This window comes from Fukomys damarensis, unplaced genomic scaffold (genome assembly GCF_012274545.1).
Source record: "Fukomys damarensis isolate Sample0158 unplaced genomic scaffold, DMR_v1.0_HiC HiC_scaffold_10, whole genome shotgun sequence".
NCBI classification, from domain to species: Eukaryota; Metazoa; Chordata; class Mammalia; order Rodentia; family Bathyergidae; genus Fukomys; species Fukomys damarensis.
In genome coordinates this window covers 32,494,545-32,521,840 of record NW_022900922.1, presented here as the reverse complement: position 1 = coordinate 32,521,840, position 27,296 = coordinate 32,494,545, and the positions used below count along the sequence as shown (strand labels likewise).

The following is a 27,296-nucleotide window of genomic DNA, read 5'->3' as shown; positions in this document are numbered from 1 at the left end:
AGAGAGAGGACAGGCAGGAACCAAACTTGTGACAAAGCCACTCTGGCCATAACTCAAGAACTCCTTCAGTAAGGGCACTAATTCTTTCGTGAGGGCAAGGTCCTTATACCCTAATCACCTCTTCAAGGTCCTCCTTCCTCTTCCTTCTCCTCTTCTTCCTACTCGGTCTTCTGTTCTCTTCCTCTTCTCTGTCCTCTTCCTCACCCTCTTCTTCCTTTCCCTGCCCTTCCTCCTTCTTTTTCTTTGTCTTTTCTTCTTCTTCCTCTTTTCAGAGATCACGTACTAGTGAAGTGCCCTAGCACCGAGCTCTGCCCTCAGCCTCAGAGGTCCCACGTTTTGACACTGTTCCAATTAAATTGGGCTTTGAATTTCAACATGAGTTTTTTTGGGGGACGTTCAAACCACAACAGATATTAGATATTGAAGAATGCTTTGGTAAGATGTAAACCAGAAAGTATGGACTATTTCGAAGATGTCTTTATGCTTTTCATGCTTATTGTAGAAGACAGCAAGATGACTTTTTAGGTCCTGCGTTTCTGTTTGGGGTTAGGATGCAAGTCTCCAAGTTGGAGTTCTGAGCTTCTTTCGGCACAGAGCGGTTTTTCTTATCTGTTTGCCTGATCACTGGATGCCTGTGTGCTTTGAAGTGCAGGTTCCTGAGTCCCACCCTAGAGACTTGGACTCAGTGGAGGAGGGAAACTCAGTTCTTTGCTGTTTGACTCCCAGATACAAAGCTGTCTTTATAAACTTTGTTGTCTAAAGTGAAAATGTAATACTGTTAGCTCATTCGAGTTGGAGTCAATTATTATTCAGGAACCAACTGACAGATCTTTTGCACCTGGCATTTTGTCATGTTGGGTCTGTGACTGTTAGGCACAGATTACTGAAGCACACTCCTGGGTGTGTCTGGGTGGCTTTAGGAGGCGTGACCTTGGCACTATATATGCTCCCTCGCTTGTTCTTCTCTGGCACTGGTCCCTCGCACTGCTTCCTGGCCACCATGAACTGAGCAGCTTTGCTCTGCCCTGAGGTTTCTGCCTTGAATCCTGCTGACCATGTACTGAATCTCCTCAAACCGTAACCAAAGTAAACCTCTCCTCCTTTAAATTGTGTCACATATTGTATACGGCAGTGGGGAAGCTGAGTAACAGAATCATTCCAACACATTTGCTATATCACAGTCTGGTTCTGATGCTTACTCTCTCTTTTCAAGCTGTGTTTTTACTTTTTAGTTTGCCTTTTGATTTTTTTTTTTTTATGTGATGTACTAGCTACAAGGAACTGTAGTAAGCAGGCCTTTAGGGATGTGAAGGGGAGATGTTGGGCAAGGGGAGGCATTTGGTCCTCCAGTGACTGGGCTCCAGTTTTTTAGAGGGCCTCCGCTAAATGGACTGTGATCTCCACAAATGTCTTTCGGTGGGACAGGATGGTGAGAGTGGGCTGGAATGGTAGGACTGGCTGGAGTGAGCTATTTCCCATCCCGCAGGCTCTGGTTCATTGGTTTCTCCTGCCATCCGGCCTTGTTGAGGACAGCTGAGGGCTGCAGGGTTTTTCAAGATGGCTCCCTTCCCCCTCCGCTGTCAGGAGCATGCAGGGCTTTCTCTCTGTTACTCACTGCAGGGACCCAGTCAACCTCCCAGAGGCAAAGGTCATAAAAGTGTGGCTTCACTGTGACTGGTGCCTTGAGGTTTTAGCCCTCGGACTTGTCTACACTGAACCTCCAGCGGTTCCTCAGTTGCACTTTGGGTTTCTGACCAGGCCCTGGTGTGCGTGGAGTTTTCTGCCCTGGTAAGTTGTGGTTCTCCCTAGCCCCTGGGCCTGGCGTTTGCCTTGAGTCCTTGTTCCCTGGTGACTAAGCAGAGCTTTTGGTTTCAGTTTGTTCAGCTTTCGGCTACAAGTGTCTCCTGTGCTGGGGCAGGAAACTGAGGTAGAAATTACTGGTGGCCCTGGCTTTTGGTGCCCTGTCTTTGGCTGCGCCCCTGGGTTTTTCCAGGGTCTGGGTCCTGATCCTTTGCTGTCTTCTCAAGGCTGTCTTCTGGCCTTTGCCACCTGCCTCTGTGCACGAATCTCCAGCCCTGAAGAGGCCTCAGCTCTCTCAACACACGTGTGTGCCTTTCCGGTGTCTTCCTGTGACGGAGGTGCTGGAAATAACTATTATAGAGCAGCATTATTGTTTGGCTGTATAAAACAGTATTAAGGTACTCACACCTCTTCCCTCCCAAATCAAACATGCTCATTAAGTATGCAACATGCTAGTGCAATATGCAAACAGGAAGAAATAAAACCCAAAGCAAACAAGGTTCTCAAAAGCACCCAGGTACTTCTGAGTGAGAGGAGAGGCTGCTTAAGAGTAAATGAAGGGAGTGAGTGAGCCATGGGGAAGGATGGAGGGGAACTCAGGCTCTTCATAGTGGTACCTGTCGGGGAGCTGCAAACAATCTCTTGCAGGTTAACCCCCTAGCCATTTGGTGCAGGAGGTGTGACCTGGGCATGAGAAGCTTCAAAAAACCCCCAAGTGGTTCTCCTGTGCTAAAGGTCACAGGTTTTCTCATCAGATGTGTTGAGTCAGGGCCAAGTTCAGCACAGGTGCATGTGTGCTTTATTCCTCACGAGCACGTCTGCAGGATGTTTTCCTGTGTGCCTTTAAACTTAAAGCCTGAAAGACATAACTGGGGGGGTCACCCAGAAATCAAGCATGGGAAAACACTTAATGGTAGTTGCCACAAGAGTTGGAATTTCAGGGGAAAGTATTGGAAAATAACTTAAACAATTTGTAAACTGTAACTTGCAATCGTCCTTTAAGATCAAGACAAAAATAGACTGCAAGGAGACTGCCTTGGATTCTCCAGGTATGATGTCTTTTGTCTTTCACAGTCTAGGGTCACTGTTAGATGTACAGTAACATTGACAAGTGGTATCCTGGAAGGTAGTTATTCATGTAAACATTTTCTACAGTCGAATCATTGTAGTATCTTGGGGTAAACTCTGTGTTGTAGCAGGTAATGATTTTAATAGATTATTACTTCAGAGTCTTTGGGAAGAGTCAAATGAGTTCACTTTGCGCTTTTCTTGTGCTTGTCCAGTTTTGGCAACAAGGTTTTATGGCTACTTTTAGAGTAAACTGAAAGAAAAAGCTCAGAAGCTTTCTGCTTTTTTTTATTGTTTTTGCTTTTGTTTTTTGGTACCGGGGATTGAACTTGGGTCTTTGTGGAACCACTGAGCCAAATCTCTGGCCCTCTGCCTTTCTTTAAATGGCATGCGACAGTTAAAATAATACAGTATAAAACTTATTTAAAATAGGAAAATAAGCCACATCCTGTTTTTAAGCGGTTGAACATACTTTCAAGTGAATTGATATCTCAGTGCTTATTTAGTGATGTGAGTCCAGCTTACATCATTGCTAAATACTTGGTCTGGTGGTTCGCTTCAAATAATAGTGCAAAAAGAAGAGAAAAGATCCCTGAAGGATGATGGAAGCCACGTGTGACAAGGAGTCCGCCCCTCCTCCAGGCCTGTGGCCCACTAAGGACGGAGTGTCCCAGAACTGGGGTTTCTCCTGTCCTGTTATCTAGGCTCTGACCAGAGCAAAACCCCAGAGGGAGAGATTCGGGCTCAGTGATTGCAAATATTCATGGAGTCGTTATGAACTAGCTTCCCTGTTGATTTTGTGCCCACGCCCTTCGCTAGAAGCACTCCCTGTTTCCCGAAACTCCTTGATTATATACACCACCTGGGGTGCTGTCAGCTCAGATTCCTGACCTTTTCCAGGTTTACTAACTCAGAAATTTTAGGGAAAGTGGCTGTAATCGTCAGTCACCCCAGGTGATGCCCATTATTAAGATGGCTTGGGAAACCACGCCGTAGGTGGAAATCATTTCACATCCTTCTTGGCTTCTGAACCTTGATCAAAATCCGTGAGGGACTCAAAATCCTGATGCCTAGGCCTCCCCTATCAAATGAACCCATCTGGGGCATGAGGAATTCGCAAACATTCTGGCAGCTTTGAGAACCACTGGCATGCGGTGTTCCTGAGAACTGCGCAGCATTCTTTCAGGTAATCGTTGATTCCTTGGCTTGTTGGATGGTCAAGACTGGGTGTGACTGAGTAGACTGTCATTGTGTAAAATGAGTGATGCTGAGATCCATGTTCTGCCCTGGTTTGGTTTGGTTTTTGCTTCCTTGTCTCTCTCGGATTTAATTCTACTTAACAACCCAACTGGTCCACCAGGTTAAACTTCTGTAGAAAAACAGATGCGTACCTGACACGGAGTAAATGCTCCATAAGCTGCCGGTCAAATCCAGACATCACCTGGCCTCATCCAGCTCCCTTTGCTCAAGGGTGTGTTGAATCTTTGTGTCCACCTCCAGAGAGCTCCTGCGTTAGCTGTTGGGCCTGTGAGGGACTTGTCACTTGCTCTGTGTCCCTAACGGTGCCATCCCGTGACCACATCCACCCCCTCCTTCTTCTGGTACACTGAACACTTCCACTTTCATGTTGCAATGCCAAACTCACCCAGTGACAGGCTTCCAGGGCGGCCTCGGTTAGGGGTGATGCGCTACGTTCCTTGTCGGTGTTTGTTATCAAAGCCCTGTTCGTATGAGTTACTTTCCCGCTCTCTCAGGTTGTAGAACTATATCTGTCAAGGATTTTTTTTCCTGTGAATTAGAACCCACCCCGCAGTCTTAGAGGCCTACAGCCCATTCTGTTGGCAGTGAACTTTATGTAGTGCACAGGGCACCGGCCACTGTGGTGAAATAGGCAGAATGTGATCTCCTGTTGGGAGGAAACACAAATTCTAAACTCAGTGCCAGTTTATTAATTTACAGGTAGAACAACAACAGCCAAGCACTTGTACCCGCTACCAGGAGGTAGCTCTACAACATGAGAATGCAAGCATCAGGCTCCCAGGGTCACTCTTTCTGCTCAGAATTCCTGAAGCTAAGGCTCTCCTCTCTCCACAGTCCTTGGCCAGAATCTGTTCTTATCTCCGGATCTTTTTCCTAAGGTCCAATGGCCAACAGGTGACAGGTAGCCCCTTCCCTAGCCGATTAGCACATTCTTACATTCTGTTTTGTTATATTTTGAGGAACGCTTGAATCTGATTATACTCATGCCTTGCAGGCCTCAGAACTGATCTTTGTTTTTGTGGTGGCTCAGCCTGTCTTAATTGGACTCATTATGAATCTCTCACTACAGTCCCCATATGCTATTAACAGGAAAACGACAGAAGAGAAACACTCAGAAGATCCTAGTGGATCCTGGATTTTCATGAGATTTTGTCCAACAAATGGTATTTCTGTTTCTGGTTTGAATGTCCTTTCCTGCACGGTGCATGGAAAAGCCAAGTGAGATCCTTCCTCTGCCCTGCATCTCCTTGTACCCCACGAACACAACCCAGGGAAACCAGTTTTACTGTTGATTATGGCATCTGAAGCAAAGCCAGAGGAGTTCCAGAGGGAGTTAGGGAAGGAGCAGAGGACACCTGGGATCAATAGCGTTCACTGCTGCAGTGCGTCTTCCTGGAGAAGTGGGGACAGCAGGGGGCTCTGTGAAGAGTATCCTTCAGACCAGATCAGGAACAGGGAGAAGACAGGAAGCCCCGCTTCGCACATGCATGAACAGCCTTGAATGAATATGCAAATCATCCAAATGACTGCAGAAGGTGCTTAGTAGTTTAGTTCTATTAAAATCTGTATTTGAAGATTTTTTTAAAAAGCACCTGAAAGGCAAAACATTTTAAAAGAATAAGGGGTGGTTGATGCTTTCTGTTTGGTCAACTCAGCTCACTAGGGTAGGAAAGGAAATTAAGACTCCTTTCAGGCGCGTGGGTCTCTGCTGCTGCATCCTGGTGGAATTTTTGAATTATACAACAGGTATGGATGAGAGGGTCCCCAAACCTCAAAGGTGTGCTGCTGGGAGGTGGGTGTAAAGAACAGCTAAACTTAAGTATAGAATTTAAAAATGCACGTACTAGATAATTCTAAGGTGCACCTTCCAGCCTAACTGATCGGTGTGTGTGTGTGTGTGTATGGCACCCTTCAGGGGGTGTGGAGTAGATTCTTTTCAACTTTCTCATATTTCTTAGTCTTCATATTCAGACTGGAGTGAAGGGGATGGGTTCTGTCCCTTCTGGGAAAGGTGCTTTTCATGAGGCTGTTTGGAATTTTGAGTTACAACACAGTAACCAGTTGCTAATGATTTCTTGGGAATGTGTGAGAGAGCCAGGAACCCTGCCTGTGTTGGACCATCGTTTATGTTAGTTTCAGAAGGTCTGCATCATTCTAGTCCAGCTGAGGACAAGTCCCGAGCTAGCCTGGGGAGTGGTGGAACCTAGACTGTGTGGAGTGGCTCACGTGAACTAAGTTCTCCCGAGATGTTGTTCTTTGATGAAGAGAGACACATGGTGCCCATTCCATCCTGGGTTTGGTGTCTCCTTCAGGCCCATGACACAGCTTGTTCTCAGCTTGCTGGCTTTCCCTCCAGCTCTTTCCCACCTACCCTAGAGATCCCATCAGAATGCAAGCAGGCAAATGACCTGGTGCTAGCACACTCCCAAATCGGTCTGACTTATTTTTAACAATGCAGATCTTGCAAACAGAAGTTTTTTATTCATCTGGTTATGCCTTGCTGTGGTTGACAACCACCAGGCTGGAAAGAGGTGTCCAGAAGTGGCTGTGGACGTGGCATTTGTTGCTTAGTTGCAGGCAGTCGACAGTCAGAGGTGGACAGTTGATGTCGTGTTGTTCACTCATTGTTCCCAAGCACATGATGGCAAGAAAAGCTGGGAGAAAGCAGTGGGCAATGAAAAAACCCCAGCCCGAGAATGAAGGAATGTTTGAGTCCTTGCCATGAACTTGGCCCGCCAGACCCTTGAAGATAGCACCTCTCATTTCATCTCTTGGCACCCCTGGGTGGTACTGGCACCATTGCACATACAGTGGGCCCTTAAGTTATGACCAGCCTGACATACAAACAACTTGGGTTACACCCAGAATTTTAGCTTTAGCTTACCACCAAAGTCTTGAGCTATGACCTGAATGCTGGCTGCTTGTGCTTCCAGATGGTCGCAAATACAGATTTAACCCTTTAAGAGTTCTGGAAGGAACATAACAACATCCTTTCTTGTGTGGGGTTTATGAGAAATCCTGGGCCAACGTCTCTCTAAGGACACCGAGATCTGTCTGTGTATAGGAGAGACTGTGAAGGCTGTGTAGAGGAGCCTGAGCCTTCAGTTGACCAACTTGAGTTACAACCAGCCCTGGAGAATGAATTGAGTTCATAAGTCAAAGGTCTGCTGTACTCTAAAACTAAAGCTCAGTGTGTCAAAGTACAACCAGCTGCTAGTGGCAGGATCAGGATTTGAACCCATTTCTTCTGAATGAAATTTCCATATTCTTTGCCTCACGTCAGAGCTGCCTGCTTACTTGCTGCCAGGAGTCCAACTCAGGCAAAGAAGGTGGCTCCTAGCAGTTCTGCACAGGGAGGAGAGAGCAGGATCTGTGCAGGAGCAGTATTGGGGAGGAGCCAGTGTTCAAGTGTTCAGTGCTCAAGTTGAGGAGGGACAGGTGTATGACAGAGGACAACTGCTAGCACTGCCTTGAGGCCTCTCCAAGCCTGAGTGGGGTGGATGGGCGTCTGCTCCCTGCTGACTCCAGAGGGGCAGCTGCTGTGCCTGTTGTCTTTGTGACTTCGCGATCCTGGGATCCTGCAGAATGGGTTGACTCAGGTGGTTACTCCTGCTCCCCACCTGCAGAGGTGTTTGCCCTAGGCATGGAAGGCTCACTAAGGTGTGGTCAGGGATGCAGTGTACCCAGTAGACTGGTCTCCTCAGCATCGCCCCACCCTCTCGTGTGCCTTGCTGGACTGAAGGGGACGAAAGGTGCACATGCAACACCCAGCTCCAGCTGGCCTCGGCTCTTGGTGTGATTCATATTTCCCTAGTCAGGTGCTCCTGCAGAGGTGTTGGCATTAGGGTCACCATGGGGCTGACCGGGGAGGAGCTCGGGGCATTCGCTTGCTGGCTGAGCTCACCTTGCAAGCCCAGTGTGACTCTGGAGCCCACAGGTCCAGCAGCAACTTCCTGTTTCCCTGACTGTGCCTAAAACGGTGGGTGGGGCTGGGGCTGGTGTCAGGGCGGCGGCTTCCAGGTAATGGCACAGGTCACGGCTCCTTTAGGAGGACCCTTCAGGAGCGTTGTTCTAGGCATTCTGATTGGAGGCCTCTGGCCCTTCCTGTGGTCTGGTATACACTCCATCACCTGGATTAAGGTCCTTTCTACACTAGAGTAAGGAGCACACTGGAGCTCTGCCCTCTAAGATTCTTTAGGATTCTGGGAGATGATGGAAAAACCACTGTGGGAAGCAGAGAAGAAGGAATAGGGAGCCTGCTGCTTCGGACTTGCTCTGCAATTTCAGAGCCTGAGATAAAGGTGATTAACATTTTCTATTTAGTCAACTCAGCTCACTAGGGTAGGGAAGGAAATTGACTCATTCTTTCAGAAGTGCTGGTGGGTACGTCTCTGTTGTTGCACCCTGGTGGAATTTTTGGGTTCGACAACAGGTGTAGACGAGAGATCCCCCTAAACCTCAGAGGTGTGCTGCTGGGGTAGAGAGGTAAAGATAAGTTTGTATTCTTGACTTAAGGAATTCAGGGTTGTTTTGGAGGATATGGGTCCACGAGACAGCCAAATGAATCACTGGTCAGTAGCCTAGCCACATATGTATACTTTCTGCTTCAAGTTGCTAGGCTGGATTTTTGTGGTGCTGGGATGGAACCCAGGGCCTTGTGCGTGCTTGGCAAGTGCTCTACAAATGAGCCATGCCCCCTAGCCCACCAGGTTGGGTTTTGATATCTGTACCCCGGCTCTGGTGGACACAGACAGGTCAGTACCTTACGTTACCCACGTCCTCTCCCTCCTGGGACTGCAGGCCAGCAAGCCTTGGCACTCATGGGACTATTCCACCTATCATCCTCTCTTCCCCTGACCCTGCTTGTTTTCTGGTTTCTTCTATTCTTTATCTTATATTTTACATGTACACACAGCGCTATCAAACTCTTTGAAATAAATTTAGACTTTTATAAAAAAGTTGTGAAGTGGTTCGCATACATTGGACAAAAGAGTTTATGGTACATGTTTTGGAACAGCAAAACCAGAAGTCTCCACCTCTGTTTCCATCACAAGAAAACACTGCCAGATCCCTGGGAGAGGAACTGGACTCTCTGTGCAGAACCGGGATCAGAGCTGTGCTGTGGGTATAGGCTGTGTGGTGTGTGTACAGAATTGCAAGGATATGCTCCTTGCACTGAGTTCCTGCTGCTTTGCCTCCTGAAAGCCCATCAGTGGGACTGTTCTTAGGAACAAGAGGTAGTTGTAATAATTTTACACAGAGATGGGGATGAAGTAGGTGCTGATGTCCCAAGAGCGATGAGTGATTGCAGTAGGATGTGGAAAGTTGGTGCATTATGGTCGGGTGAGCTGCCCCAGGCTCTTCCGGATGCTCTGACAACCTGAGAGAATGCCTGCACGAATTTCTTCAGATGTTTTATTTGTGGGAGAGCTTTCGTGGCAGGTTGAAGCCTCGAGCAGAGAGCTATGCAGGCTGGGGTGTTAGGAAATACACTAGCCTGGGACCCAGAAGAGCTCGGTTGAGTCCTAGCTCTGAAATCCTAAACCTTCAGTGAGTTATTTAACAACACTTGGCCTTGGTTGTCTCATTCGTACAGCAATGGGGGTTGGGCAGATCATTTTGGCCTTAAATGTCTCAGTCTGTATTTATTATTGACTGTCACGACTGTCACCCTAGGAGCATGGGTTGCCTGGTTTATTCCAGGGCCGGCTGATGGCAGGTCCATCACATGTAGTAGGTGGATATCTCTCTGTGGTTGTCAAATTCAGATTTTTCTGTTCACCCCACCCACTGCACACAGATGACAGAGGAGTCCCCATTGAGTTCCAGTTTAGGCTGTGCTTTAGCAGTGTTTAAGTTGGCCTGAATGCACTGTGTTGCCCCAGAAGAAAAATGCAGTCCATCTTTTGTTCACACTCCTGATCCTGGGAGAATATTTCTTCCTTCTTGCTGTCCTGAAACAGGAGTGTAAGATCCATGGGGAGAAATGCCTCTGGGATGGACTCTACTGTAATTGCTAGGAAGCCAAGTCTGAATTATGTTCATATATGGAAAGGCCCAAGTTTCAAGGACCACTCTGCACTTCTGTTCATGTGCTCATTCCTTCACATGTTTCACAGACACTTGTTGAGTGTTTGTTCTGTTCTGGGCTCTACGCTGTGGGACACACAGCTCTTGGTCTCTACCCTGGGAATAAGACAGAGCAGTGCCAACTGGTATTTCTTAGGGAACATCCTAACCAGGTATGGGTTGAAGATAAAGCATTCTGTCTCCTACAACTGATTTTCAACTGAAAGCTTAGGATGTGGAGGTGAGGAAGAATAATTCTACCACTGTTGTTGCTTTGACATCACTGTGTGCCGGGTGCCAGGCTCATTGTGAGACCAGAAGATCACCTCCCTTCTCTCAGTGAGAGTTGAGCCACCTCCTTCCCTCCTCAAGGCCACCTGGGAGGTCACGGCATAGTTGCCTGGTGACAGCGGTTCCTGTATGACCAGCGGAAAGACGTCAACACACAGTTTGTCCAATTTGTCATTTTCCAAAATGTGTGCTGAAAAACTGGTGGTGGTGTTCATAAGGATTATTTTTCTTCCTTTCAAAAAAGATTCTAAACAGTTGAAAAGATTTATTGACTGCAAGAGTTAAACATTAACTGGCATGTGAAATTCTAAGAAATACTGCTGAATTTTTCTTTTTTAAAAATCATGGCATTTCCCCCTTCCCTTTGCAACACTAGCTCACTAGCTTGGAATGAAACAATGTGGGTCCAATAAGCCAGTGCTGATCGTTCTTAGAATCTGAGTGGGGAGAAGGGCAGTGAAACACACAGCAAGTGTGTGATTGTAATTAGAATGCTTTGGAGGTGGTAGAGATTTAGAGATCAAAGAGGTAGTGGTGACTGCCTGTGGTTTCTTACACCTGGCTAACGGTGGGAACTGCAAGTGAGCCCAAGTCCCTAATGGTACTTTCTACCATTAGAACATTGCCTCTACTTTCTTTTGCTGTAACTGAATACCATAAACTGACTAAATTATCAAGAAGAAAGGTTTATTCAGCTCCTGGTTCTGAAGGCTGCCAAGTTCAAGACTGGGCAGCTGGGCCTGCTGGGGTCCTTCTTGACTGTGGAGGCTCTGTAAAGTCCTCAGGCAATGCAGGGCATCACATGGGGAGATAGCAGCCTGGATCAGTTCTCACTTCCCTTCCTAAAAAGCCACAGACCCACTGGATTAGGGCCCCACCCTGAATGTCTGTTTAACTTAATTATCTTTCAGAGGTTTCACTCACCTCCAGATGCCATGGTTGAATGATGTTTCTGTTCTTTTCATATTTTATAGTGGCAATTAATTCAGTGTGAGTCCTGGTGGGGAAATTCAAACCATAGCAGTTCTTAAGGCATAAGGATCATTAGAGGACAGCTCCCTAGACCCTCAGGTGTTCTCAGGGATAAACAACATGGGGCACTATGTCCTCACAAACACACAGGGCTATTTTGTGGCACAAACTGGAAATGCTGGTGAATGTTAAGGCATGACACATTAAAGAAACTGGGCTTTTGGCTAAGCGGGAGCTCTGAGTCATGACCCTTGTCTCTCCTGGGCCACAAGGTGACGTTGGTGGGAGATTTTGAGGATTGTGGGGCTCCTGAAGCAGCTGCCATAGCTGTGAAGACAGAATTTACTTTCTGGGAAAATTCAGTGCAATGGGAAGATGTATAAAAGATGAGTAAAATGGATACCCACGAAGAAGGTGCACTCAGGAGCCCATGACACTCCCTACCTGTTGGCAGGCAGCCAGTGACAAGGGTCATGTCCACAGTTGCAGGAGTGGGGCAGGATCAGCTCTGCTTTCTTGCCTCCCAGATCAGAGATGTCTTTCTTTGCTTGGCAACCTAGGTCACGTTAGTGCTTCTTAGCTATTGGAGATAAATTTGCTAATGTTAGTCATCAAATTCTGGGCTGAACCTTAAGAATTTAGATGTTGAGATAGTGGCCTAAGGTATATGTGAAGGCCTGGAGTTTAGTCTCAAGCGCTTAAACCAGTTGAGCCTGGACTGGAACACAAAGAGATTTCACAGAGACTTTGACATATAGATTGAGCATCTCTAATCTGAAAATCTGAAGTCCACAATTTTTGTGTGTTGACATGATATTCAAACTGTTTGGGATTTTGGAGCATTTCAAATTTCAAATTTTGGGCTTTCAGATTAGGGGCACACAACTGGTAAAATCTATGTAAACACTCTAAAATTTAAAGCGGTCTGAAATACTTCTGGTCTCAAGCTTTTCAGGTACAGGATACTCTACCTATATAATTGATAAATTAACAAAGGGTAACATAAAGCCAGGTAGTTTGGTTTACATGTATCAGTTCTCTCTTGGGGCCCTGTCTCATGGGATGAAGAGCTTCTGGTCTTGCAGGATGAATGCTTCCCAGTGTTCCTGCTTCTCCAGTCCCTATGACTGTTCCCCCAAAACATTTTTACTGCTCTGGAAAATTGCACAGACTTGTATCCTGTGTTACTTTACAATAATGAGAGTGAGCAGAAAGCAGAGGATATAAAAGGAGACATGGAGTAGGGTGGGAATTGGGTCTTCTAGAACACAAGATGGCCACCTCTCAAATACCTAGCCGGAAACTTGATACCTGAAGATCAAGTGCTCACCTTACCACTGAATAGAGAGGGCATCATGAGTAATTGTTCATGGTGCCGAGCTGGGAATGTCCCCTAAGCTTTCTAGAAAGAGTCCTTCCTGAACATTCCCACAGGGAAGTGCAGCTCTTTGTATGCCCTGATCAAAGAAGGAGCTCTTCCAGCACAGAAGGCTGCCCTTGGGACTGGCAGGTGTCCCTGGGGTCCATGGACCCAGGGAAACTGAGGGAGGCAGAAGTGCTGGCCAGGTCAGCCCTGGGTACTAGCAAGTGGCCTCACACCTTAGCACACTGATTGTGTGTGTATATGTGATCTGCTCGTGCACGTGCATACACACACACACACGTGCTTCAAACAGACTGCTATCTATGCAAACAAGAGCGGGCTGAAGACAGTTTTAATCATTGTAGCTTTAAAAATCAGACACATGATACATGAATCCATTGCCATCTTCTTCATACAAGAGCTTTCCAGGAGACTGGGTCAATATAAGCATCTCTTCTCTACTCCAGCACAGGTATGGAAAGTGGGTGATGCAAAAGAAATGAAATTCCCCTAAGAAGGAAGTGACTTGCTTCTTATAAGGCTGCTGGCATTTGCAGCTTTGGGAAGGGAGGCCAAAGGGAAAAGCTTAGGAATAGTGAACATTAAAACAAATTCACAAACCAAATGTTGATCTCTATCTTTCTGGCATCATTAAAAAAAATAATAAACAGAGGAGAAAACGCTAAAAGTTAAATATAAAGCCCTAGTAAACACATCAGAACTACCAGTTTAGTCCTCTGTGCAAACACCTTTCTATTTAGAGCTTGGGCTGTTTGGGGAGTGGCCTTCCCCTGGGCTGCTTGCTTAGGAGGCTGCTGGGACTCCTGCAAACGCTCATGAGGGCCCTGCCTGAGACCTGTTGCTTATAGCAGCCTGTTCATGTTTTCTTTGACTTGCATGCCACTAAGTAGTGACAGCATTGACCCCCGGCCCCCCTCCCTTTCTCAGAATGAGTAACTGCTATATAAGGAACATTACCTGTTGGTTCAGAGGTCTGGGGACCATCCTCCCCAGAGGCGTGGCACCTTGAGGAAGGCATACATGCCATTTGGAAACTATTTTAAATAGCTGTTCCTGACTGGGTGAAGCTGTGGGGAGAGGTGTGTAATAGACTCTTTTTAGTACACTCATGTGAAGGCAGCAGGAGCACACAGGACAAAAGCACATTTTATTGAAGATTGAGGGTCCCTTATCTGAAATGCTTGGGAGTGAGAATTTTTCCAGATTTCAGTTTTTCAGGTTCATGAATATTTGCAGGGACTTGACATGTTGCTCCCAAATACAAAACTGGATTTTATTTTGAAACTTTGGAGTACCATGTTAGGTCTAAGACAGTTCTAGATTTTGGAGCATGTCAGATTTGGGATTTTCAGATTATGCAGGCTCAAACTGCAAAGAGAAAAATGTGTAACATTAAAACACAAATATTCAGAACAGCTAACAGGTAGTGTTTGCTTGGTATGCAAAAACCACCATACTGTGTTTATTTAACACAGTCCCATTGGCTCGAATCACTGGTGTGTGTGTGTGTGCGCGTGTGACAGTCCTACCATGTGGTACAGGCTGCCTGCTTGGACCACCAGGCATATACGGCCCCATCGTGAATGTGTTAGTGTGCCAATTTAATTCTTTTGTTCTTGAGGTATTAGCAGTTATGCCCATTTCAGAGGTTGGGGGATGAGGCTTTAAAGAACTTCATTGCCTTGCTGATGGTCCCATAGCTAGCAGTGCAGAGGCCAGGAATGAGTGCTGGTGTTTTGGCTCTGCGTGCTATCGCTGGTGCATAAGTAGAGTCTGCTTCTCTAAATAAGCAGACACAGGGCTCCTTCTTAGATATGAGAACTTTACATATTTATCAGTTTCTTCTTCTTCTGCTGCTTCTTCTTCCTCTTCCTCCTCCTCCTCCTCCTCCTCCTCCTCCTCTTTTTTTTTTGGTGGTACCAGAGATCGAACTCAGGACCTTACGCTTTTGAGGCAGGCTTGGTACCACTGAGCTAAAATTCCCGGCCCCGTTTATCTGTTTTTTTTGAATAGTATATCAGGACTGATTTGAAGGAAGGAGAGACTGGGGCTGATGTTCTGATCTTAGAGATTCAGACCTAGAGAGCAGCTTGACCTGATCTTGTCTACTGGTCCAAGAAGTCACCTTCCCAAATTCTCTGAGCTGGTGGTGCGACTTGCGTTGGACCTGGGACTCCGACTCTGCTGATACTGCCTGGCTTTTCCCTCTCCTTTTAAGGAAGGCACGATCTATGTTCCTGTCACTCCTCTTTCTTATTTGGCATTAGTCATCTTCTGGCCTCATGGATTATTTTTCTCCAGAAAGCTTATGTGTTGTCTGAGGACAGGGAATGGCTCTCTAATGCCTTTGTTCTTCGGCAAGCTCATAGACTCATTCCTCAGACATGTAGACTTTCAAATATAGTTGTCCCTCGGTATTAGAGGGACACTGGTTCCGGGACCCAATGGGCACCAAAATTCACCAGTGCCCAAGGCCTTTATATAAAACAATGTAGTGTTTATGTATAACTGCATAGGCTCCTATATACTTCAGTTCATCTTGTGTACTTATTATACCTGATACAATATAAATGCTAAGCAAATAGTTGTGCTGTATTGTTTAGGGGATGATGACAATAACAAAGTATGTACACTTTCAGGGCAGATGCGGCATTTCCACCCACCCCTGCTGGGATCTGGGGACGTAGAACCCTCGGATGCAGAGGCTACCCACATTCGGGATTTTAGCCTCAATTAGATGTGCCACAGAACTGCGCAGCTGGGGGAATTGGTGTTTTCTGACTCCAGGGCCAGTGGGTAGGTTGTCTCAGCAACCACCCCCGTGCTGGGGGTCAACCTGGGCCCTTGTATGGGCTGGGTAATTGCCCTCCTGCTGAGTTTCTGCCCTAGCCCCAGTTTGGCAAGTTTTCGGATCCTTTCGGGTCTCCACCAGGAGCAGAGTGAGAGGAGACTTGCCCTGTAGCCTAGGTGACAGGTCAGCAGATGTTGGGTGCCCATGAAACCTGACACTGCTGAGATACGGAGGTGCCCAAGGGCTAGGTGACCAGGCGGGAAGCTCATAACTTCACTCCTGACCTGGGCAGATTTAATTTCTAATGAGATTTTAATGTGCAGCGCTTTGTTGTTCCACTCTTACATCAAAGCGCTACAGTTTTAAGTGTTTTCAGGTGCATGATTTTAGCCCATCAGCCCCAGGCTCTCATGAGGCTCTTCTTGTTTTATTTTATTTATTTACTTTGGTTTTTTGAGACAAGGTCTTGCTATGTCTTTTAGGCTGGCCTTGAACTCATTCTGTAACCAGGGCTGGCCCTCAAACTCTGATGATCCTCCTGCCTCAGCCTCCTGAGTGTGGGATGACAGGCGTGCGCTACCACACCCGGCTATTCTCATTTTAGAGATGGGAAAGCTTGAGGAGGGGAAGCAGCCGTGCATAAATAGCAAAATGCCATCTGAGGTCAGGAGGGATCGGAGGGATGCCTCTTCTGGGCCCTCCGGGGCTGCCGTCTCTCTCCGTGATGTCTGGGGACCGTGCTGGGTGCCGAGATCCTTTCTTCCTGGAGCCACCGGCCGCCTTTGGGAAACCACTCTGCAGGGCCGGCTCACCTTGTCCTGCCTCCCTCCGTGAGCCTGTGGGCTGAGTGTGTATTTGCGCTACGGCGCATCCAGACGGCGCACTCCACAGCGTTTACTTCCGTGCTGCCGCCACTTCGCTGCGGTGCTAATTTGTCACGGCTCGTTCTGGGCAGCCACAGCTCCCTCCCGCTTGTGTTCCTGAGAGCAGGGGAAGCCACATCTGCTGGTGTGGGTCGCTGGGCGCAGCCCGTTCGCCTGCCACATTGGCACTTCTATTCTTTCTAAAAAGTAAGGGGACCCTCCCAACTTTGCTTTTATGAATCCTGGAAGTAGTCTGAATTCTTCTGTGATGCTCCAAATAGCTTCTGAGTTCAGAAGGAATCAGTACGCATTTGTTTACTGTGTGAGAGACCATCCTATTTTTAACCCGTACCTCTTGGGCACTGTCTGATCCCCAAACAGTGCCACTCTGTGTGCCCATCTTTTATGTGCTCTGACACTGTCATTAAAGCTATTTTCCATGGCTGCTTCTGACCCTAAGCATTGAAGGGTGAGTATTAAGAGTTAGGAGACTGTTTGTGTTCTATTTAATCCTCACCAAGTTTCTGGAAGTACAGATACAGCCCCCCTAACCTGAAATGCTCTGACATTTGAAACTTTTTGAGTACTGACATGAAACTGAAATTTTTCAGATTTTGGAGCATTTCAGCTTTTTAGATTAGGAATGCTCAACCGGTAAAATCTATGCAAAGATTCCAAAATCCAGAACAGATTAGGAATACTCCGACTCTCAAGCTTTTTTGGGGTAGGGGGTGATCGCCATGCACTGTTACACTGATTGCCACTTTGCAGATGAGGAAAATGAGGCACAGAAGATGATGTGTCAGAGTTCACGCAGCCAGCAGGTAGCAAAGCTCACATCTCTGGTTTCCACGCTGCTGCCTCTGGTGGCTTTCCAGTGTGCTCCTTGGAGATGTGTCCCAAGATGCAGTGAGCTCGTCCATTTCCAGTGTCCCCAGATCCAGCGCTTGCTGTGGGAGGCGAACTGTGTGGGGAGAGCGAGGCCGCAGCACTTGGCCGGCCTGGTGCTGCCTCCCCTTCTGGCGGCCACCTGACAGTGCACATCATTCAAGCAGGCCTCTCATTCACTCATTCGACCAACAGCTGATTCCCTGGTGCCTGTCAGGTGGCAGCAACTGCAAGCAGAGATGGAGTTGCATGAAAACCCAGACCTAGGTATTAGCAAATTGTTGTAGTACCGAATACAGGGACAAACCGAGTTAAGTGCTCTGAAGGAGCAAAAGCTGAGCCTGGGAGGGCTGGGAAGGATTCCTGGACTACATGGTGCCCAGCGTTGGAGCTGGGGATGAGGCTCATGGCAGAGGTCATACTTTGTGGGTCCAAGGCCCAGGGTTTGAGCCCCAGCACTGAATGAATGAATGAAGGAACAAAGCAAGGAACCATGGAAGAAGGGTATAGAGCCAGATACACAGCTTTCCGGCCTGCTGACCTGCAGAGAGGGCTGTTTCCACTGAGTGGGAGCTGGGAGGCCCCACACCAGGTTAGTAGGGATGGTCATAATCACAAGAGATCTTGGAGAGGGGACCCGGCTGTAAGCATGCAGTTTGTTTCACATACCCCATAGCCTGTAGGTAATTTTATGTAATGTTTTAAATAATTTTTGCATGTGAAACAAGGTTCCTGTGCATCAAGCTGAGTTTTGCTTGTGAGGCATCACATGAAGTCAGGTGTGGGACTTCTCCCTATGTTATATCTGTGTTCAGAAAAGTTGCTGATGTTTCCCCCCTGTACTGGGGATTGAACCCAGGGCCTTCACACTGAGCTACATCCCCAGCCCTTTTTTATTTTCTATTTTGAGACAGCGACTCACTAAGTCACTGAGCTGGAACCCGTGATCCTCCTGCCTTGGCCTCCCAGAGTGCTGGGCTTCCGGATGCCATCACCCCTGGCTTGGACTTGGGGATTGTGGACGGTCAACCTGTACACAATCCTAAAGCATGAGCAAGTGAAATGGGCCCTTGAATTGTGCAACATCTGGGGCACTGGTGATTGAGATCTGCTGGTGAACAGGCCTAGGCAGAAGCCAAAGGGAATGGGCTGGGGTAAGCACAGGAAGGGAGGAAATGCAGACCGTGGAGACAGCTTTCATGGGATCTGGCTGGGAAGGGGAGGAGAGGGAAGGTGAGCTCGGAGAGTGTGGGGTTTGCTGGAGTGGAGACTTGAGTGGGTTTAAATCACGCCTGGGAGGATCCAGCAGGGAGGGAGTGGCTGACTCCAGGAGAGAGACAGAAGATGGAAATCCCATCCTCTCCAGCTTCCTGTGAAAACTGAGATAACACAGAGAGTGCCCAGAACAGTTGGGGTTCTTGTCCTCTCTGGTAATGGATATTTTTCCTGGGTCCTTCCCAAGGTTCTTTCTGGTTTGAAGAGTCCCAATTAATTTTGTTTGTTTTCTTTTTGCCACTTTCTTTCCTAGAAAAATGACTTCTTTCAATTCGTATTCTCTACATGTTTTAAAGTTCAGTATTTTTTTTATTAAGTGGATATAAATATTCTTCAGAAATTTGGTTAAATCATCTCATTCATGTTATAGAAATGTAAGGGACTGTTCTATGTTTCCCATTGAAACCTAAAAAATGGTTTCCTTTTTCTCTTTGTGGACTTTTTTTTTTGCATTACATCATTAAATTTGATTCTTTTCTTGTGCTTCTCCTATTTATTAACTAAATCTATCTTCTTTTTTTCTTTATTTTTGGGTGGGGTACTGGGGATCAAACTTGGGAGCTTGCACTTGCGAGGCAGGCAGCAGAACCACTGAGCTAAACCCTGGCCCCATCTTATTTATTTCTAATGGCTGTGATGGTCATTTTAGGGTCTGTTTCCTTGAAGACGAATCAGCTGTCTTTGTTTTAGAACTCAGTGGCTCCTTGTGTTTCTGTGCTTCACGTGTGTCAGTAGAGTGTTCATCACAAACACTACTGCAAAATAAAGCTGTTCTGTACTGGGATAGAATTTAAAACTTCATGTCCCATTTCAGATATTTTTCCAGAGTTCCTTTTTAAAACAAAAAAGATCAGCACATTAGTTAAAATTCACTTTTTTTTGAAAGATCCTTTGGACTTTAAATGATTATATTGTACACGAGTTTGGGAGACCAAACACAAAGGAGAGGTATAGTAAGTTGATCTTGGACCAACATGGAAGTCATCTCACTTCTCAGCTGGATGTTAACCCAGCGTTTACAGGGGCAGCTGAAGGAAGGAGGGACCGGATGTCCCCACAGATCTTGGTGACCCCCTGCCTGGGGACTGCACGATTGCCTTCCTCTTCCCAGGCTCTGGGGTGTGCTGTGGAAATGAAAGAGGGTTTTATATTTATTCCAGCCTCAGGTGCACATTTCCTGCCAAAAGGGGAAGCCCCTAGGCCCTTCCCTACTCAGCAAGCTCAATGCAGATGGAGTATCCTTTCTCTGAAGTGCTTGGGACCAGATGCACTTTGGAGTTTGAATTCTGGAATATTTGCCTGGCTGTATATAGAGAGATCATGGAGCTGGGACTCAAGTCAAAGCATGAAATTTGTTTTGTATGCACCTTCCATATGTAGGCTGGAGGTCACTTTATGTGATGCTTTAATAATTTTATGAATGAAACAATGTTTCATGGTATGGAGTTTTCCAGCTGTGGCATTGTCCATCCAGCATGGATTTTGAAGTATTTTTGATTGTGTACTTTTAGATTAGGGTTGTGGAATCTGTACTTGCAAACCTAGAGTAGTCCCAAATTCTTGACGTAATCCATCCCTACCCCACCCTAAACACCTGTCTCAGGTTGTTAGACAAAGACACTTTAGGTTTAAATTCTCAGTGGCATACTAAACAGCTTTTGTGGTGATTCTCTTTCAGTGTTTATAAAAACAGGCTAGCACTTCTCAGGAAAAGAGTCAACAAGTCTGTGGAGGTAGGTACTCTTTTAAAAAATGTTAAAATGTGTGGAATTATTAGTGCTGAATTGAAGAAGTAATTATAGCCAGGTGAGTAGTAGCTAATTTGCTTTTTTTTTCTTTATTTCTTTTCCTGTGTCCCAACTTTGAATCCGTGTCATTATCTCCCTTTGTTAAGTTGGAACAGAGATCTTTGGCGTGTGAAATTCGGAATTGGCACTTAGTTAACTTGGCCGTGTTTTATGACACAATTTTACCTCACATTTGTCTTTTTGAGCTGTGATAGGCTGAGAAGGGTGTCCTTTGCTGATGTCACAGGAGAGGGCCCTGCCTTTGTGTTGAGTCCCAGCTTCCTGTTAAGCTATCCTGCCACGCGATGATCTTAAAGTCACAGCACATCCGAGGTTAACTGGAGCATGAGGAGCGGTCTCGGGTTTTGTTGTGTCTTGCAGGTTTCTTTTGCCTCAAAAAAATCTGTTTATGGAGGGGGAGGATGTGGCTGAAAAAATACTTGTACATAAAACAGCTGTTAAGCGAATCTCCACGCACTGAGATCAAGAGAATGTGGAGAGCTATGTCCTTCTGAGGACCCTTTCGCGAACTTGGAGCCGCCTCCAGAAAATAAATAGAGCCACACTACAAGTTTCTGGTATCTTAGTTACTGAAAAATAAATTGAGCTACTTAGACCCTTGAACCTTGATTTTTAAAAAATCTCTGAATTCTATTGTAGTAATGCAAGGGAAGCCGGAGAAACCACACCGAATGTTTCTTTGGCCTTTCGTTATCCGGTATAACCCCAAAGCGCATTGAAAAGGCAGCGGGCAGAAGCCCAGGCTTTCAGGCAGAGGCACAGCAGATCTCTGGTTCTCCGAGCTCCATGCACCATCAGAAAGGGACTTGAGTCCCTTCTCTGTCTTGCTGGGGTGGTGGAGAGATGATCCCCAAGGCTTCTGGAAAAGCTGGATGTCCCCCCACGATGTCCCCACTGGAGAGCGCCTGAGAGGACTCACGGCCTGTAGGACCCATGATGCTTTCTACAACATGTGGCCTCTGCAAAACTTCATGGTCACACTTAGAGAGCTCTGGTCGTGTGCTGCAGATGTTTTACAGTTTATTTCCAAAAGCTGTTTTTCCCTTCTGTAGCCCGTTTTTCCTTTTTTTTTTTCTTTCCCCCAATGAAATCCCTCTGGAAGCCTCCGGACTCACATCTTTGGCAGCGTACCTTGGTAGGAGCCCTCACATTCCCTGCCATGACCCGGTTCTGAGTGGCACCTGTTTCTACAGGCAGGCTGTCAGTGTAGCAGGTTGCTGTCCTGCGGGCTGGAAATTGTTCTCTGTCACCCCCTGGTGACAAGTGTCCCATGGGACAATGCAGGAAGCAGGAAAAGCGGGTATTTGCATTTTGTAACCTCACAGAGAGCATCAGGTGGGAAAGGCCATGCAGGGGATTTAGTGCTGGTCAAAGCATGGCTGAGGACACCTGCTGTGGCAATCGGTTCCCCATCACAGTTCAGCAGCAGCCAGATGTCACATCTCTGAACTTTAGAGGTAGGATGAACAGGAAGAATTAAGACCCACAGACAATCCTCAAATCTTGGTAATGGTTTTCCCATCCTTTCCCGTGATCCTTTCTCCCAGAGCTTCCTTTGGGAGGAACGCTGACTACTGCAAGTTCAGGCTCCTTTTGAGTCCTTTCTCCTAATCCTCTACTAACAGTACTGGGAGAAGTAAACATCCACTTAAAGAGAGTAGCACTAGGGAGGGAAGAGAAGTAAAGACTTGAGCTCATTCCTTGTGTAACTAAGTGTTGATTGACACTTAGTGAAAGGAAAATGTGTCCTTTTTCCAGTTGTACATGTGGAAAGATGCCATCTGCTGAGCACTCCGTGTGCATTTCTGTGGCAGTGCCTGAGTGAGTTGGTGTCTGAGATGGAACTGCACCTCTAAACTGTGGAACATTTAGAGATGAGGTGCTGTGAAGCCAGAGAGTGAAAACAATCCATAAAGGCGTTGTTTGGCCGGTTCTCAAAAATCTTAGACAGTTGCAACACAGTCTTTGGCTCTGATGCTGGATTTTTCCCATTCATACACTTTTTTTTTTTTTTTTTTTTTTTTTTTTTTTTTTTTTTTTTTGACAGATGAATTGTTGCAGGCTGTGAAAAAGCTCTACAAGGGGTCTGCGAGCAGGGGTCTGTGTGCTGCAACCTTGCCATTAGCAAAGCCAGGTGCAGTTCAAGGCGTGTGGGTGCAACATGGTCGTTGCTTCTGGGCTGCGAATGTTCCATCCCAAAAGGTCAGGGTCACAGTCGGCGCTAGCACATTTTTGTGTTAGGCTGGAATGAACTCTCAATTTGGTAAATACTAGACGCTGGTATAAGTTTTCTGGAATTCGTATTCCTTAACTCCTATGGAATGTTTATTACTGTCATTATACTAATAACAAGAATCCCACAAAAGTCACTGGATCTTGGCATTTCCCTTCTAGAGCTGTCCTTCCTTTTTGCTAACGGGTGGGTTCACATTTTATATTTGGCATGATTTATCTTCCTTGTGTACCCCTGGATTGCTGACTGTGGTATTTTTTGTGGGGGTTACTGGGGATTGAACACAAGGCTTTTGCACTGAGCTAAGTCTTTAGCCATTTTTAAATTTTTCTTTTAATTTTGAGACAGGGTATCACCAAATTGTTAATCTACCGGGCTGGATGCAAATTTGTGATCCTTCTCAGTCTCCCAGGTGCTTGGTAGATTTTTTAAAATCAAAAGTCATTTTGCTGTACAGTGACCCTTAACTTACTTACAAACTCAGTTCTTTCACAAAGGCTGGTTGTAACTCAAGTTGGTCAGCTGAAGGCTCAGGCTCCTCTACACAGCCTTCAAAGTCTCTCTCCTGTACACAGGGAGTTCTTGGTATCCTTAGAGAGACGCTGGCCCAGGATTTCTCATTAACTCCACACAGGGAAGGATGTTGTCATGTTCCTTCCAGAGCTCTTAAAGGGTTAAATCTGTATCTGAGACCACCTGAAAGCACAAGCAGCCAACATTTGGGTCATAACTCAAGACCTTGGTCATAAGTTAAAACTAAAATTTGGTCATAACCCAAGTTGTTTGTATGTCAGGCCAGTTGTAACTCGAGGGTCCACTGTAAGTCATTCCAGCCCTATAGTTTTAGGTATAGTTTTGCACCATTTGTAATGAAGGTGGCCTGTTAAAAATACTATAAGCTGAGGTTGAGTTTGAGTTATGAGAATGATTCCATTTCCCAGATCTAGGCAGTCTTTGTATAACTCTGGAATTTATTTGGTAAATCATTGGATTGAGATGGAGTCCTAAAAATACTGTAATTCTGAGCCAGGGGCTCAACTGAATTTAGACCCCTAAGGATTCTCAGGCAGAAACTTCATAATAGTTGAGGGCATGAGTGACAGACCTCAAATTAGTACTATAACTCAAACCAAAGAAAAGTAATCCTAGTATCCAGTGTGGGGCATCTGTATGAGTCAACTTCCCCTCACTGTAACGAATGGCTGAGACTAATGTCTTAGGTTTGTTTGGGCTCACAGTTTTGGAGGTTTCAGTCCATGGTTAATTGACCTCATTGCTTTAGGTTGTGGTGAGGCAGCATCTCCAAAGATATAGTCAAAAATAAAATTGTATTTGATTTGATTCATCATAAGAGATGTAAATGGGAAGTTGAATAAAGGCAGGAAGCATGAGACCTTACTTCACATGGATCTTTGTGCTGCAAATGTGTGGATGATGTTGGAAGACAGGCCGGCTGGGAAATGTTCCTAGTCCTTCAGTAAATGAATCGCAGCCACTGCCTGCAGTTCTCTGGGTGGCTACTATTGTCCGGAGTGACATGTTCTTAGGAGATTGCCCTTGGCTGGCCTGCTAAAAGTGACTCTCCCATCTTTTCAGATGAAGAAAGTCCCTGCAGGTCTCTGAGCCTATGGAGCCCGGAGGCCAGCTGCTTTCCCACCCTTTAATTGCCCCAGAGTGTGGTGGCCCTGGCTGCCCCTCGTCCTTTGTCAAGGGCACCAATTTTGCTTGGTGTCATTCAGCATGTATGAAGTTATGCAGTCCACCCCTTCTGCCTGTCATTCTGAGCCCTGCCACATGCTTGGTCCTTCTTTCTAGAAGCTGCTTGTAGCTTGTATACCAGTTGTAGCAGTCAGTTCTGAAGTTAGGCCACTTGCTCTGGCATTATCTGGGAAACACACACACACACACACACACACACACACAGAGCTGTGCTTGGTGGTATGTGTGTGCGCATGTGTGTATTCAAATTCACATTCCAAGATTTTCTTTACGTGGCTCCTTCCTCCTGCTCCATCTTTGTAGGGCTTTTTAGCATCAGGCTGGGTGAACAGGCCAGTAGTATTGGTGGTCCTTGTGGTCCTTGAGCCCTTGGTAGTAGTAAGAACAGAAATGATGTGACACAAACCCCTGGGTGAGGTCCCAGCACTGAGCGCTGCTACCCACCACACTCCATGACTCTCTTGAAAGGAGTGTCTTTTTCCTTCGGCAACCAGAGAATTCTTAGTCCTATAGGGCCAATTCCTACTCCTGGGTTTTCCTGCCTCCCAAGTCCACTCCTCTCTCCCTGTATTTGTTCAAGTGCACCCTTTTTCCAGGGTCCTTTCTCATGGGCACTGGAACAGGGCCAGTTTGTCATCTTGACCCCAGCTGCCCGTCCCTTAAGTGCATACTGTCTCCTTCCTCTCCTTAGACAGCGCTCCTATGAGTGACAGCTGTATCCCACTTCCTCCCTCCGCTGGGCTTCCACCGCCATCTGCCTTTCTCCACCACAAGAGGGTGGAAAAGCCTTCTGTTCTCTCCCTATTACAGTGTTGTGGCTTTTACGTTAGCTCAGGACAAACACAATCACATCTTGTCTGCTGTGCCACTGTGGACACACATACCCTCTCTCTGTCTGCACACCTTCTGTCCAAGTGCCCTCTGCATATCACTAGTGGGCAGCCCCAGGAGTTCCTCCAGTTCAACATGTAGAACACATCTCCTCTCTTCTGTGTTCTCTGTCCAATGTGGGGCGAAGCGCTCAGCTGCCAGGCCTGCTAGGGGCACCACCCTTTCTCTTGCCCCTGCCCTCCATTGCCAAATCGCATCAACTCTTCTTCCTTCATCCATTTCATATTTATCTGACGTTTATCCTTTCCCATCCTTTCCCTGCAATTTAAATGTCTACCCTGGAGTACCTCCCTGGCCTCGCAGGAACATGTTAGGTTCTGCTTTCCGTGAAAGAAGCAGAACCAAACAGGTGATAGACGCACAGTCACTGATTTTAAGGATTTGCCTCGTGTGACCCACAAACCAGATGTGCAGGGCAGGCTTCAGAGGCAGGCAGAAGGCGATGCTGCAGTGTTGAGGGAGCATTTCTTACCTGGAAAGCCTGATTTTACTCTTGAGGTCCTCAAGTGGTTGGATAAGCCCATGTTCTCCTGGATATGCTCCTCCCTTTACGTCCCCTGATTGTAGATGTTAATTTTATTTGCAGAATGCCTCCTCCTCATATGGGTGAATTTTTTTTTTTGATTACCTCACTGGGTACCACAGCCTACGTGAGTTGACACATCAAACTGACAGCTGTCCAGTTGGGTGTCCCATAGCACATTTCCTAAAACACACTCCAAGATAACTCATTCCCAAGATAGCAGATTCATCTGACTGTATTTGGCCCACCTAATACCCAAATAAAATAGTAATATAGGTGACATCGATGCATCATCCATGCGGGTTCATTGATGACAATAAATAAATACATCACTGTGGTGATACTGGTAATGGCGGAAGCTGGGCAGAGCTGGACTTACAAGAAATCTTGGTGCCCTCTGCTCACATAGCTGTGAACCTGGAAGAGCTCTAAAAGAGTTTTAGAAATAAAACCTCATTAGTCCAACTCCGTGAGGTTGCAGCTCATTTATGAGCATTTGGGTGGTTTCACAGAGCTTGGGTTTGGAGGATGTGTCTGTCGTCACTATCTCTCCAGGGAGATGCCCTGGGTAGAGATTTTTCTCATCTTGTCTGCAAGCACTGTCTTCCCTTGCCTTGATGTATGCAGATATTTCTGTTTATTAGTCTATTTTCTGTTACTATAATGAAATACTGAGGCTGGGGAAGCTATAAAGAAAGTGGGTTTATTTAGCTCAATCCTGGAGGCTATAAGTCCAAGATCATGTGGCTCTCTGGATTTGAGACCCTTAGCTGGGGTCATCATGACCTATGACATCATAATGGTGGATCTTATGTGAGAGTTTTCACTGGCAAGAAAGGAGGCCAGGGCTGGGGAGGGGGAGGAGATGGGAGGAAAGCCAGGCTTACTCCTCTGTAACAACGTGTTATCATGAGACATACGGAGAAATGTTATTGTGAGAGCTAATTGGGAGATCCCTCAAGAATTACCTGAATTTATCCCAAGGGCAGCGCCGCCATGCCCTCCAACCAGGCCTCACTGAAGACTAAGGTTCCAGCCCCGGAACATTTGGAAGGGATGAACCTCTTTCACACCATGGTGCTGTGTTTCTGCCTGAACAACAGCCACCAAATCCAGGCCCGAGCCTGCTGCTATTGCCTTGCAAGCCTTCTGTGGAGCCCCCAGCTGCATGCTGGCTGATTCCTTCTTGAGTTTGTGTGTGGGAAATAACAGCATTCTCCTGAGGTTCTGGGTTCTCCATCCTTTGGGACTCCCCAGTTCCTCGGGCTGCCACTTCTGCTCTGTCCTGCAGTGTTACGGTGATCTGGTCAGGTTGGGGTGGGGATGTTGTCCAGGGCTTTGATGGGAAACGAAAGAGGCCCCACAGAGCTGCAGGTACCCCTCCTTTAACAGCCTGCCTCTTCAGACTGAGGACTCTTTGGACTGAGGACTCATCTTTTTCTTTTGTATAGTTCTGTGCCA

General features: G+C 46.6%; 1 protein-coding gene across 1 annotated transcript in view; it reads left to right on the top strand.

Annotated features, from left to right (window-relative positions):
• Positions 1-2,791: 2,791 nt before the first annotated feature.
• Bmp6 (bone morphogenetic protein 6) overlaps positions 2,792-27,296 on the top strand; it is a gene marked incomplete at its 5' end in the record, with an annotated part of 102,183 nt that continues 77,678 nt past the window's right edge. Inside the window, one exon of the mRNA XM_010623070.2 lies at positions 2,792-2,849. Within this exon, the coding sequence (XP_010621372.1) occupies positions 2,792-2,849 (58 nt within the window). The remainder of the gene's footprint in view (positions 2,850-27,296) is intronic.